The 15,136-nt window shown below is 43.4% G+C and overlaps 1 protein-coding gene across 4 annotated transcripts in view; it reads left to right on the top strand.

Moving 5' to 3' along the window:
- LOC137538804 (solute carrier family 22 member 20-like) overlaps positions 1-14,075 on the top strand; it is a 95,763-nt gene extending 81,688 nt beyond the window's left edge. The window contains exons 9-11 of one of the 4 annotated variants that reach the window (XR_011024885.1): positions 3,655-3,858; positions 12,152-12,312; positions 13,802-14,075. Coding sequence is in view for 3 of the 4 variants with exons in the window: in XM_068261136.1 (XP_068117237.1) it covers positions 3,655-3,858; positions 13,802-13,850 (253 nt within the window). In the remaining variant the exon portion in view is untranslated. Of the gene's footprint in view, positions 1-3,654; positions 3,859-12,151; positions 12,313-13,801 lie in introns of those variants that run through there. The other 3 variants (XM_068261137.1, XM_068261136.1, XM_068261138.1) reach the window with 3 other exon arrangements.
- Positions 14,076-15,136: the final 1,061 nt, after the last annotated feature.

Genomic DNA, 15,136 nt, shown 5'->3' with positions numbered 1-15,136 from the left:
CCATGCAGAGTTCAGGTCTAGCCCCATGCAGAGTTCATGTCTAGCCCCATGCAGAGTTCAGGTCCTGCCCCATGCAGAGTTCAGGTGGTCTAGCCCCATGCAGAGTTTAGGTCCTGCCCCATGCAGAGTTCAGGTCCTGCCCCGTGCAGAGTTCAGGTGGTCTAGCCCCATGCAGAGTTCAGGTCCTGCTCCATGCAGAGTTCAGGTCCTGCTCCATGCAGAGTTCAGGTCCTGCTCCATGCAGAGTTCAGGTCCTGCTCCATGCAGAGCTCAGGTCCTGCCCCATGCAGAGCTCAGGTCCTGCTCCATGCAGAGCTCAGGTCCTGCGTCATGCAGAGTTCAGGTCTAGCCCCGTGCAGAGTTCAGGTCCTGCCCCGTGCAGAGTTCAGGTCCTGCCCCGTGCAGAGTTCAGGTCCTGCCCCGTGCAGAGTTCAGGTCTAGCCCCGTGCAGAGTTCAGGTCTAGCCCCGTGCAGAGTTTAGGTCTAGCCCCGTGCAGAGTTCAGGTCTAGCCCCGTGCAGAGTTCCAGTCAAGCCCTGTGCAGAGTTCCGAGCCAGTCCTGGCTATGATTATTAGGTAGGTGGTGGCCATTTACTCTTCACTTTCTGGTTCCTGTGCACATCATGTGATTATGCGCAAGGTGCAGAAGACTGAGACGAGTGGAGAACAAGTGGCTGCCGTGGAGGATGGAGGGACAGATCGTTGCTGCCAGGTGCTGGGCGCACATGTTAAGCTTATGCAGGCAGCTGCCTTTGGTACCTGACCAGATGTCCTGTCCTGGCTGAAGTTCATCCTCCTACTCCTACCCTACCTCCTCCTGTCTAGTGGCATCCACCCTCCAATCCGCCATCAATCATAGCGGTAGGCCTGAATGCATACATAAGCCCCACCTTCAGCGTTGCTCTGCTGTCAAACTCAGCTCAGCAAGCCAGGCCAGCCACGACGCGACAAGCGGAGACCAACCGTCAGCAAGCCACACGGACACATTCAGCACAGACAGCAGCCAGAAAGCATGGCTTCTCCCTTTTCTTTCTGGCACAGGTACGGTTTTTGACCTGAGGCTGGCTAGCCTACTCTCTTCTGGCTGGTTGCTGCGGGTTTTTTTTTGGGGGGGGGGGGGGAGGCGGGGCCGATGATGTGTACATGATTACAATGACTACTTTGTGATTGACAGAATTGGGGGGAAGGGGGTGTCGGCCAGATGATGAGTTATGTTAAAAGTTTTTATGGAAGGAAGTAAAGTTTGTTGCATTACGTGTGTCGGAGGTAACAGTTGTTTCATGAATTTGGATTTCAATGGATTTGGGCTGAGGCTGCCTTGAAAGGACCTCTAGGTTGTGTTTTCTCCCGAAGGCCTAAGGCTTTGTTCACATCTAAAATCGAAATCGCTGACGCCAGCGATTTTCAATTTTTGCACTTTTTTGTTTTCTCTTCCCGGGGCCTACCTGCGTGCTTCAATTTTGTGTAAAGGGCTTTTCAAAGCACTTTTGCAGAATGATTTGTTTTTTCACTTCCTGACACAAGCCAGGAATAGAGTTGGGCCAAACGGTTCGCCTGCGAACGGTTCCAGGCGAACTTTGGGGGTTGCCCACCATACAGTGAGACCCAGGTTCAAATCCCAGCCAATGTGAGTTGCCTTTTATACTACAAATCCTTAAAGGGAACCTAAACGGAGAAGGATATGGATTTTTCCTTTTAAAATAATACCAGTTGCCTGAATCGCCTGCTGATCCTGTGTCTCTAATACTTTTAGCCACAGCCCCTGAACAAGCATGCAGATCAGGTGCTCTGACTGAAGTCAGACTGGATTAGCTGCATGCTTGTTTCAGGGTGTGATTCAGCCACTATTGCAGTCACAAAGATCAGCTGGACTGCCAGGCAACTGGTATGGTTTACAGGAAACAGCCATATCACTCTCAGTTAGGGCCCATTCACACTTAGAACCGCAGAACGCCGGCGATTACCGCCGGCGTTTTGCGGGAGTGATTTTCCTGCGATTATCGCGGAAAAATCACTGGACACTGCAGCGGTTTTGGAGCGATCGCGATTAGCGTGCTTTGCACGCTAATCCCAATCGCAAATCGCGGAACGCTCGTCGCCGGCAAACCGCTGCATGCAGCGCGGTTGCGGTTATCGCTAACCGCAACCGCGGCAGTGAGAACACTGCCATTCGCTACATTGTGTAGCGGTTCTTGCAGAACCGCTAGCGGTTTGCCGTGAGCGGGAATCGTGCGATTCCCGCTCAAGTGTGAATGGGCCCTTAAGGTTCCCTTTAAAGGAGAACTGTAGTGAAAGGTATATGGAGGCTACCATATTGATTTCCTTTTAAGCAATACCAGTTACCTGGCTATCCTGCAGATCCTCTGCCTCCAATTCTTTTAGCCCTAGACCCTGAGCAAGCAAGCAGCAGATCTGGTGTTTGACATTTTTGTAAGATCTGACAAGATTAGCTGCATGCTTGTTTCTGGTGTGATTCACACTACTGCAGCCAAATAGATCAGCAGGGCTGCCAGGCAACTGGTATAGCTTAAAAGGAAATCAATATGGCAGCCTCCATATACCTCTCACTACAGTTCTTCTTTAAGCAACCTAATGGTTCTATTGCATTGAGCATAAATGGTACATTTTAGGCTAGCTTCACTTACTACTGTAGTGGTACAGTGCTTAGGGTGATGTGCCCACCACACAGTGAGATCTGGGTTCGATTCCCAGCTATGGTATGATATATACTGGTTTTTAAAATAGTATAATTCCCTGGCAGAAGAGACCCTCCTCCCTCCGGTAGGAGGGAATAGGTAGAAGGGTAGGAGGGTAGGAGCGAGGAGGGAGATTAAAATCTTCCTAGCAGAGTGTGTAGCAGCTGTCCCATAACTAATTAGTGTAGGCAGACAACTGAGTGAAATGGTATAAAGGACCTTGCTTGGAGGTGGGCGGGTCCTCCAGCAGTGATGTGTATTTCACTCAATTAGGTGTGGCTCCAGGTATTAGACCTTTTGAAACATGTTTTCTATCCAGCTGATAGAATTTTTTAAAACTTTCAAAGTTCGCCTCCCCATTGAAGTCTATTGCGGTTCGCGAACTTTTTCGCGAACCGAACCTTTCGCGGAAGTTCGCGAACAGGGTTCGCGAACCTAAAATCGGAGGTTCGGCCCAACTCTAGCCAGGAAGTGAACTCTTTGACCCGGAGATGAATAAATGTATTTATTCATCAAAGCGCAAACGCAATCACCGCACAAAGCAATTTTGTAAACATTTTGCACTTTACATTTCATTGTAGCAAACTCGCCCTAAAAAGGGTACAGGCAGCGCTTTGCTGAGCGGATCGGAAACAAATCGCTCAGATGTGAGCTCTCTCATAGGGAATCATTGCACAAGCGCTTTCAGGGCGATTTTGCAAATCGCTGGTGCTTAAAAAATAGTGAAAACGCAATAGGTGTGAATAAGCCCTAAAGGTCCCAGTCCTCCCCCCCCCTGCCTCTAATACTTTATGTCTCTGGCCCAGAATAAGCATGCAGATCAGAAGCTGGTATTGTTTATAAGGAAATGAAGATGGTGACATCCATATTCCTGTTACTTGACGTTCTCTTTGAGTGCATAATGTAAGCCAAGAAAATTAAAGAACAAATATAGAAATGATATGTTTTGTGACCCACAGGCAGACCGGAATGGGGTTGAGTGCAATGCATGCTCGTCTGGGCTCTGTTGTGGCCACTGTTCTGCATTTAACAGGGGATTTCTCCTCTACAATTCTTCCCATGATCTTCGGAATCACTCCTTTTATTGCAGGCTTCTTCTCCTGCTTCCTCATGGAGACCCAACACTCCCCACTACCTGACACTATCCACGAAGTAGAAAACAGGTGACTATTTTTATGCTCCATTTTTGCTACTTCCTATACAATGTGTATTCTAAACAGTCAATGTTCCCCAGCCGCAAGTACAGTGACTTCTTGTATCCATTGTACAAAATCTCATTTGTGTGTACAAAGCAAGCTCATATAGTATGTAAATTAAGCATATGTACAGTAGTATGTAAGCCACTGGTAACATATGAGATAAACACCTAAAACATTAGCTCCCCTCCACCAACTTAACGCTTTGCACACATTTTTTAAATTGCCTACAGATCATTTATTGAGGGGAAACATTTAGACATAGAAACTTTTGAAATAATGTAACAATATACTAAAAGTAAGATTTAATATTATATCCTTCAAAGTTTGCTTAAATGTAAATAAGATCCCTGTTGAAGTTGATGGCATGAAACATGTTGGATGAGAACCCTGTGCCACTCATACTATTTTAGAGGGACAATAAACTGTTTAAATATTTTTTTATTACTTTTTATTACACTATTGCCACAAATGCTAATGAATTTTTGACAGGTAATAACACACTGTAGTTCTTCAATATTACATTTATTTTTTAAAATGGAGATGAAAGAGGAGAGTTAATGCTAAGTGGAAGTAGACAGGGGCATCTACCAGTGGCTGGATAGCTGATGTGGGCAGACTTATAGAACTAAATGCAGGTGTCATTAGTAGATACTGATGTGTGCACCAGCCTGGGGACAGCATACTGTTCTACTCTGTTTGATGGACATGGGTGAGTATGATTTTGCTTACTGGGGCAACCCAGGTTTGCGAGTACCAGCTAGTTATTTTTTTTTCTAATCTTCCATTGTGCATTAAATACTACACCAAATTGGGCTCTTGTGTTTGGTTCCAAAAGACCATTGGGTTCATCAAGGCCTTTTCTCTAAAAGTATAGTATACTAAGTGTTTCTTTACCTGATTTTTCCATCTCTGATATATGATCTGTATGCCATTTAAAGGACTAGTGCAAGGCTGTAAGTTGATGATTTGTAACTCTGGTCTGTAACTCTGGTGACCCTGACCTGCTCTACCACAATTTTTACAACACAAAATGCATAATAATTACAATTTTTCCACTAAATTTTGTGTTGTCAAATATAATAACCATTTTTATTGTACCTTTTTGCCAGGGAAATGGGAATTATTGTAAATCTCCCCTGTCAGCAAAAGTGACTTAGCTGGTTTTGGTGAAAGCCTCTCTGAAAAAGTCCAAAGCTCTGTGACATAGAAAGGGGTGGCCATAAGGCTTTGCACTTCTTCAGAGAGGCATTGAGCACAAACTGCCATAGAATTGGGGGGGGGGGGGGGGGGAGGGGGTTAGGTGTTAACTAGAATGCCCATTTACCGGCAAACAGGTAAGTTACATTCAGTCGCAGATTTCATCTTCAGGTACAATGAGGATTAAATGAATTGTTTTGAAGACTTCATTATAAGTCTTCCCTATGACTATAACATCCCAAAATATTTTTAAACTAGCCTTATCTTAGTAGTTTAAAGTGGATCCGGGATACACTTTTACTCATTTCATAGTTGTGTTCCTTTCATATAGTTTATAGGGCATTCCTCAAGCCAAATACTTTTTTTTTTAAATTTTAATACTCAAATTCCCTGTAAACTAAACAAGCCTCGCCCACAGCTCCTTTTGTGCCTTGGCACTCTTAGAGCAATGTAGCAAGGGCTTTTGGGAGCTCAGTCTGGGCAGGAGGAGGAGGTATTACTAGCCAGAGATTTCAGAGGCAGAGGGGAGGAGGGAGGAGGAGAGGGGATTGAGCTGAGGACTGGAGATGCTATCAGCTTGCCTGTGTAATGTGACAAGCAGAACATGGCTGCTGTCGTATCACAGGAAGAAATAATCATATACAGTTGAAGCTGTTTGCAGCTAGATTTACTGTGCAAACTATCTAAATTTTAGATAAAATATATAGACAAGCTACTTGTTATAGTTAGTTTTTCACCTCGGATCCGCTTTAAAGGTAAAAATCCCAGTAGTTTAATTTGCCCTGATCCAAGCCTAGAGGAAATAATATATCGTGTGCTAGGAGTACCCTTTATGGTACAAGTGTGCCACATTTGCAATGATATAAAGGAGACTGGTAACTCCTGGAGGTCTGTACTCTTTGCTTAGTCATAGAAGTGAATGTAAAGGTGCCCATACATTACTGCATTTTTCACTAAGCCATTAAGTGATTGACTTTATTGGGTGATCAAGAAGAACAGTGTAGTTGATTGAAAGTTGAACGACTAGTGGCCCACACATTGCAAGGTTTAGAGACAAAAACCGGGAAATAATATTCTAAACCTAGTGCATCCAAGGTTCAGGGGCATCTTGTTGATGTTCTCTCCCCAATTATTGTGTCCCAAATTGTACCTCTTATGTCCTCCTCTGTCCTCCTTGTGTCCTCCTCTGTCCCCCTTGTGTTCTCCTTTGTCCCCCCTCCATGCCCCTTTTTTAACAAACCAGTTGTATTGTTTTACAAGAAACAAAAAGAGAATTCAGTACTGTACAGCTTTGGTCTCCAACATAGAGAAGACAGTACATAGTAGTACATATGCCCCTTTTGTGTCACTCTGTGTCCTCTATTGTCACTCATGTCCTACTCTGTGCCTCTTTGTGTCCCCGTGTCCTCCGTTTGTCCCCCTGGGATCTCCGTTTGTCCCCCTGTGACCTCCATTTGTTCCCATGTCCTTTTTTTGTCCCCTCGTGGCTTTTGTTTGTCCCGTGTCCTTTGCCTGTCATCCTGTGGCTTTTATTTGTCCCTGCTGTGACCGTTGTTGGTCCTCCTGTGACTTTTGCTTTCCGCCCCTGTCTTCCTCCGCTACTCCTGTGGAATTTAATTTGCAACGGCAGCTGCATATATCTGTCACCTGACCCAAGGGTGCCCACGGCAATCAGCTGTTTCTCCTCTCAATCACTCTTCCCCCTAGTGCCGGTCGCATGTATAGTGACATGACCAGGAAATGCAGGCACTAGGGGGAAGAGTGAGCAGGAGGAGAAGAAGCAGCTGATCGCTGTGGGCACCTTTAGGTCAGATGAGAGCTACATGTGGCTGCCACTGCTAATTACTTTCCACAGGGTGAGTGGAAGAGGACATGGTGGAAAGTACAGGGAGTTCCCAACATTGTGGTGGGTTCGTATAGGCGGGTGATCATAAGTCGGGGACTCCCTGTATTTGAACTATAAGACGCACTGACTTTTTCTCCCCGCTTTTGAGGGAGAAAAAGTGCGTCTTGAAGTCCGAAAAATTCAATAGCTTTATTTATAGTATTGCATCATACTGTCACAGTTGCATATTAGAATGCACACTCTGTTTTTTAAGGTGAAAAACAGAGGAGAGCTAATGACCCTTTGCACTTTTCTGCAGCTGTCTCTCACCCTGTTTTGTCTGTTCAAGTTCTTCAGAAAATAGGTCAGAGTTTGACCAATTTGGTTGACTAGCTCAGAGAAGTTCTTTTGCATAGATAACAACTCTGCCTGTACTGAAAAACAATTTTCTTTGCTACTAATTTTCTATTTATTATCCTACTACACATACAGTCAATGCTTTTCTCTCCCTTATCGGCAGACACCGGATATCTTCATACATGGCAACTATTCCTAAGACCCCTTTCACACTTGAATTGGAAATCCGTGCAACGTTACCTTGTTTTACCACAGGTTAATACATTGACAATGCAAGGGGGCCTAGCACACTTACCACACCACTTAATCGGCCCGCCGAGCTACCGAAAAGTCAACAGCACATTAACGTCAGACTTCTGCGGCATCGCAGTGGCAGTGGAAATAATGTAAGGCAATGGATGATGCAGGAAATTTAAATATGTTGGTGTCAGTGGTGCGGTGCACATGCAGGGAACGGCTGTAATACGACAGGAAAACCTGGGAATCCCAGTGAAGTGATATGCATTTGACTCTGTCGGTGCATTCTGCCAGGGGCACCGGCAGTATACAGGCGAGGCACGCCCCCGCTTGGGGCCTCACGCTGCGGGGGGCCTCGCTTGCTGCTGCCAGTGGGCGGCGGGCGTACGAGCACCGGGCAGAGCTGCGGGGACTCGTTACTTTCCACTTACCTGCCTAGATCCTGCGCAGCTTCTATTTACTTCCTGTCCCGGATGGCATCTGTCGCTATGGTAACAGCACCCCCTGTGATGACGTGACCACATGTCATCACAGGGGGAGCTCTTAACGATGCGACACATGCCGGGAGAGGCTGCAGATAGAAGCTGCGTGCAGGATGAAGGCAGGTAAGTGGAAACTCCTCTCTCCCCGCCTACCTATCTAACCTATAATGGGGGCATATACCTATCTAATTATACTGGGGGCATATACCTATCTAATCTAAACTGGGAGCATATACCTATCTAACTTATACTGGGGGCATATACCTATCTAATCTATACTGGGGCATATACCTATCTAATTATACTGGGGGCATATACCTATCTAATCTATACTGGGGCATATATCTATCTAATCTATACTGGGGCATATACCTATCTGATCTTTACTGGGGCATATACCTATCTAATCTATACTGGGGCATATACCTATCTAACTTATACTGGGGGCATATACCTATCTAATCTATACTGGGGCATAAACCTATCTAACTTATACTAGAGGAATATACCTATATAATCTATACTGGGGGCATATACCTATCTAATCTATACTGGGGAATATACCTATCTAACCTATACTGGGGGACATATACCTATCTAATCTATACTGGGGCATATACCTATCTAATTTATACTGGGGGCATATACCTATGTAATCTATACTGGGGGCATATACCTATCTAATTTATACTGGGGACATATACCTATCTAACCTATACTGGGGGACATATACCTATCAGACCTATACTGGGGGCATATACCTATCTAATCTATAGTGGGGGCATATACCTATCTAACCTATACTGGGGGCAACTATATGGGCTACCTATACTGGGGGGGGACCTATAGCTGGCTACCTATACTGCGGGCACCTATACCTGTCTCCACATTGGGGGTGCATTTTACTCCCTCGCCCTGGGTGCAATTTAGCCTAGAAACTGCTAGTATTTGGCTCCACCCACATCATGTTTTGGCCATGCCCACTTTTTGCGGTGTGGCTATCCATTTTTTAGAAGCGGCGTGCTTTTGTGGATGGGGGCCTCAAGCTATGGACTGCTTGGGGCCAAACCTTAGCTGCACCCCTGCATTCTGCCGCAGGGTCATGTGATTGACGTTTTGTGCATTGCAGTACAACCGGGGCGGGGCATTGCACCACAAATGCACCAGCCAGGTGTAATACTGGTCTAAAGGGCTTGGTACAGCACAAGTGATGGAAGATTTCTCTAGCTCCATCTGTAATCAACATGAGCCACAGTGGAGACATGGCAGGAGTAACTCTTTTTTGAAGAACTGCACACATATGGTTTTGTGGCCACAGATGATACAAGAAAACAAACTGCAGGGATACCCTAACATTGCATTCTACTGACATCTCTTCAAGGAGTCCCTTGCACTTAGGCCGGACATCTGTTATTTTGTGCTTTCAAATCAACAGCATAGATCTGACTCTTAAAGTGGATCCGAGATAAACTTTTACTCATTGCATAATTGTGTTCCTTTCATATAGTTTATAGGGCATTCCTCAAGCTAAATACTTTTTTTTGTTTTGTTTTAAAACTTTAATTCCCTATAAACTAAACAAGCCTCGCCCACAGCTTTTTCAGAGAGCCTTGGCACTGTAGCAAGGACTAAGGCCTCGTTCACATCAGGGACGTTTCTGTGTGCTTTCCACAGCGCACTGCCCTGTGCGTTCAGCAAGGTATTGATTTTTCCATGTAACTAAATGTAGCTGGTTCACATCTACGCGCTGCGCTGAGCAGCGTTACAAAAACATAGTGTTGCATGCATTTCTGTGCGCTGAGCTGTAAAGCGCACATCAATGCAAGTGAATGGGTGCGCTTTTTTAGCGCATAGAAGCGCGTACAAGCGCATAGAAGCGCATGCACTTTTTACCCCTAATTGGAGAAAAAAATACATTTACATACAAAAACAAAGTTTTATTGACAACTGCTGCTGCTACAGTAAGCAAAACGTGCTTTAAAGAAGCAACGCACAGAAACGCGCACTAAAGCGCTCAAAAGCGTATGCGTTTTTTACCACGCGCTTTAACATGTTTTTCAGCGCAGCAGACGTGAACGAGGCCTTATGGGAGCTCAGTCTGGGCAGGAGGAGGAGGAGGAGGTTACTAGCCATTGATTTCAGAGGCAGAGTGGAGGAGGGAGGAGGAGAGCAGAGTGAATTTGTCACAGGCAGAGAGCTGGAGGTGCTATCAGCTTTGCCTGTATGTAATGTTTACAAACAACATGGCTGCTGTCATTGTATCACAGGAAGAAATAATCATATTCTGTTTGCAGCTAGATTTGCTGTGTAAACTATCTAAACTTTAGATAAGATATATAGACAAGTTACTTGTTATAGTTAGTTTTTCATCTCAGATCCGCTTTAAAGAGAATCTGTACTCTGAAATTCTTACAATAAAAAGCATACCATTCTATTCATTATGTGCTCCTGGTCCCCTCTGTGCTGTTTCTGCCATTCTCTGCTGCAAACCTGGCTTGTAATTGCCAGTTTTAGGCAGTGTTTACAAACAAACTAACCAGCTTCTAATAGGCTCAGCTAAGCAGAGTGTGTTAGTCACACAGAGCCTGCAGGGGGTGTGTACAGCTTCTAGCTAATCACAAGCAGCCCTGCACATTCCAGTCTGACTGCCTCAGCCTGACTGTGCCGACTATAGAGAGAAGATTAGATCATATAACAGAGATAACACAGCTACTGTGCAATTAGGAAAAGCTGCAGTAAGCCAGACCACATTAGAAAAGGCATAGGAACTTATAGCATAGAAGAAATAAAGATAAACAATTTGTTACAGAGTCTCTTTAAGCTCCTAACACTAAGTTGGACTCCTCCATTCTCCCTCAAACACCCTCTCCCCTTCCTATACAACCTTTCCTATCCCCATCCTTTAAAGCACAAAAACTAAATACGGGTATAGAAATACTAGGAATTCAAAACACTGGGTCCAATTGCTCAGTCCCCTAGAAAATGGCCATTCCTATGAATAGTATTAAAATACTTAAAATGTAACTTTTATTGAATCATTAAAAAACGTTGCAGGGTTGGACAACCCACACTAAAAATCCTCAGCAGACTGAACAGAGGGATCAAACGTTAACTCTACCTAACAAAAATGTAAAAGGGCATCTATATGTCTATCACCACTTTACACCATATATATATAAATATATACAGACAGGGTATGTATATGTGCTAGCAGGACACTAGCCTGTAATTTGACTGGTCAGTAATCCACACACAGTACACAAACCAGAAAGTGTCTCCAAAAAGAATCCAAAAGTTAGAGCTCTATCTTGGGCTAGAGTAGACGCTATTGCTATGTCACTATGATATTTTGCACTATATTTGCTTTATATTAGCACTGCACTTTGCATGCTTCCCTGACAAAGCCCTTTTCATTTTTGTGGGTTAAAGATGTTGGATTTTATGTGATGTATTAGGTTGCTATATAGTGATCCTCTAGGCAAGGGGAGTTTTATGTGCTATATGTGCTAGCTAACCAGTATCCCACTGAACACTTTTGGGTCCTGGTTTGTGTATTGTGTGTAGATTACTGGCCAGTCAAATTACAGGCTAGTGTCCTGCAAGCACATATACATACCCTATATACATGGTGAGAAGGGGTTATAGATGTATAGACATCCCTTTACCATCCATGTGGGGTAACGTTTGACACCCCTCCCTTTCCCCCCCCCCCCCCCCCCCCCCCGTCTGGTCTGCTGAAGATTTTTAGTGTGGGTGGTGAGTATTTCAGCCCCGCAACATTTTTTTTATGATTTATTTAATAAAAGTTACATTTTAAGTATTGTAATACTATTTATAGGAAGGGCCACTACCTCTTGGATTGTCCTTTTACGAGCCCCAAAGAGAGAGATCTTTATTTACTTATGGGTCTGCTACCCACAAGATCAAGTTTAATCCAATATAAAAATCTTTGCTATAAAGTGTTTGTGTATACTGTTTGCTCCCAGTTGTAACCCCTCTTGGAATCCCCATATGTAAGTTTTATTTTTTTTATACTTAATTATGAAAAATTTTGTTAAAAATACAACACTTAACAAAAAAAAAAAAATTTTTTTAAAAACGTTAGTAAAGCTAGAAAAAAATATTACAAAAGGGACATGTGATATTTCATTCATTGCAGGACACTGCAGTTCCCTACTACATCACTACAGCTTGTGTGCTGTGCACAGCTGCAATGGCTCTGTGCCTAGTGAATGTGATTGCGAGGTGAGCCGAAGTATAGCACTGCAGTTTGTGATCCTGAGACTTAGTAAATCAGCACCCGCAATTATCTGAATCCAGGTCAGTAACCACACGTCTACCATTCACCTAAATGATGTCCATTATACAGTACATTTCTGCGTCTCCATCTGAAATTAGAGTTTTAAATGCTGTTTTGAAGAGATGATGAGTGAGCATATGATCACAATATAATAATAATTATTATTATGTATTATTTATATAGCGCTGACATCTTCTGCAGCGCTGTAGAGAGTAATCCCTACCGGAATCTGTCTGTGTGTTTCATGTAGTGTACGTATCGTATTCTAGGGCCAATTTTAGGGGGAAGTCAATTAAATTATCTGTATGTGTTCGGAATGTGGGAGGAAACCAGAGTACCCAGAGGAAACCCATGAAATGGGGCGATGTTTTACTGCAGGGATGTCAAACTCCAGTCCTCAGGAGCCGAGGTCCTCACACATTTTTGGCACAGCTCAAATTAAATGATGACACTGAATCAGGAAAGGTGTGGTCCATCAGGTAGAGCACACTTCACCATTTCTCAGCCCATCCCAAATACTGGCATGGATATGGGCCTTGAAGGCTGGAGTTTGACACCTGTGGCTTACTGGAAGGACCTCAGACCCCCGAGTCCTTTGTGGCCATTATATGATATTACAGTCCTCTATCTGCTCAAGTCACCCGGTTCTTATATACCTCATAAACTCCAAAATCCACACTGCTATTTTATACTAGTAGACCTAAGCCTGTTAATATAACAGGCTCTAAGTCTCCCTTACAGAACGCCTCCCCCCCCCCCCCCGTGACTGCCACCACCGCCGCATGCCCGCCCGGCCTCCTGGCCCCATCCTCCTCCTATCCCAACGGCTGTCTGTGCTACACATGCGCAGCAGCACAAACGCATGGACACAGGAACAGGGGACGCAGAGACACTTGCTGATTATTATATAGGATTGTCAATAATGCAACAAGCTTGAAAAAATCGAAAGTTAGATGAACTTCAATGTAAGAAAATTAGTAATAACTAGGTTTGCTGTGAATGCTACGGAGAAGCACACATGGGGCCATATGCAATTTACTTTTTCACCTGAGTTTTCTCCTAGGTGATATTTTCAAACTTGCCAAGTTGCCAATAAAATGCCTTTTAAACCACCAACAAGCAAAACAATATTCAAAATAATTTTGACAGGTCCTTTTAACCAACTTTTTGGTGTTTTTACATTTTAAAATGCTGAAAAGTTATTCTAAATCAAAGATGAAAATGATCTCCTAGTAGAAAACTCAGGAGAAAAAGTTAATTGCATATAGTCCATGTTGTTAAAACTTTGCTTACTACAAAACAAAAGGTACAAAACAAGACAGTATGCAAAGAAAATGACAACCCCAAAAAAACAAAAAAACAAAAACCAAACAAACAAAAAGCTGTAAGGATAGATCTTTTAACCAAAATATAATTTTTGGGTGGCTTAACCTTATAGGATGTCAGTTCAAAACACAGTCAAATACATCCAAACATTACTGTCTGACCAGAATATTTTTCCTTCCACAGGTTTAAAGGTGATTTTTCTGAATCTGAAGACTCAGAGAGTGAAGCATGAACAGCCGGTTAATTTAAAAGAAATCCCTTGATAAAGTATAAGCAACATAATATCAAGATAAGAACTCAGTCAGAATTTGATTTTGACTATTGGAAGAAAGATTGGAAGCTATCAGAGACTGGTCCAAATCAATGTGCAAAGTTCACAGCAGAATTCCTCAGGGCTGATATGAATTACCAACCCACAGAACAAGTATTAGGATTAAAGTTTTCTTAATTATGTAAATGTTTGTAGATGGTGTAATCAGGGCCGGATTTCTGGAAAGGCCACAAAGGCCATGTCCTAGGTCGATAAAATCAGATAAGATAAGAATGGCAGCAGGACTTGGAGAGAGAAGAGGTCATATGTCAAAGTAAATCATCTCTTCTGGTCCCGCAGTGCTGCCAGCCAGCGCCCTGCTCTGCACTAATAGCTGAATTACACAGTTCCCCAATCCCTGAATCTCTCTCTCACAATTCCTGGTGTGTTATGACAATCAGCATCTCATCTGGTGTCACCTGATAATCCATTCCTCTGTATGATGGACATACAAGTCGATGTGAGAAATACCAGGGATTTACATTACAAAGCAGATAAAACTAAGTTCCGCTGAGTTCTAATGCAGGCATTCACAAACATCAGTGAGCTCTGTTAGTTTCTTCACCTCTTTTATAGCTGTCAGACTGACCCCAGCAGCTGTTAATTACACTTTCTTATCTAAGCATAATTTATTGCTTTTTTTTTCTTCCTAACCAGTGATCTCTTCTCTGCTTCAGTTAACTCTTTCCTGACTCATTTTCTGTCCTTCAGCTCTGACCATCTATGAGAACTTCTGCAGGAATTAAAATGCTGTTTGCTTCCCTTTCATTGCTAAACTGTCACTTTAAAGGACACCTGAGCTGTTACTACCTCTATGCTAGTGTGTATGGTTTGGCATCCTTCTACTTTCCTGTAGCAGTAGAGCATGGTACCCTCTTAGCCATCAGCAAAAGCAGAGAGTTTTGAATCAGGATGATACCATTTATTGGCTTAAAAGAAAAAGAGTAAGCTTAATAAGCCTTCTTCATACTTTGTTCCTGTATACTGTCAATATGTTAGAGCACATTGCCATATGTACATTCAGCATTCAAAAGAGATGTATAGATTTTTCAGCAAATATAAATAAATGTCATTCAGATGCTTTAAAGTGGAGCTGAACTCCTGCACAGGACAGAAGGAAAACATAGAGAAATGCACCCTGTATGTATTTAGAGAGCTTTTCTAATTCCTCCACATCTGTGTCTAATCACAAGTTGTAATTTGATATC

Source organism: Hyperolius riggenbachi, chromosome 11 (assembly GCF_040937935.1).
Source record: "Hyperolius riggenbachi isolate aHypRig1 chromosome 11, aHypRig1.pri, whole genome shotgun sequence".
Taxonomy (NCBI): Eukaryota; Metazoa; Chordata; class Amphibia; order Anura; family Hyperoliidae; genus Hyperolius; species Hyperolius riggenbachi.
This window is presented reverse-complemented; position numbering and strand designations above follow the sequence as displayed.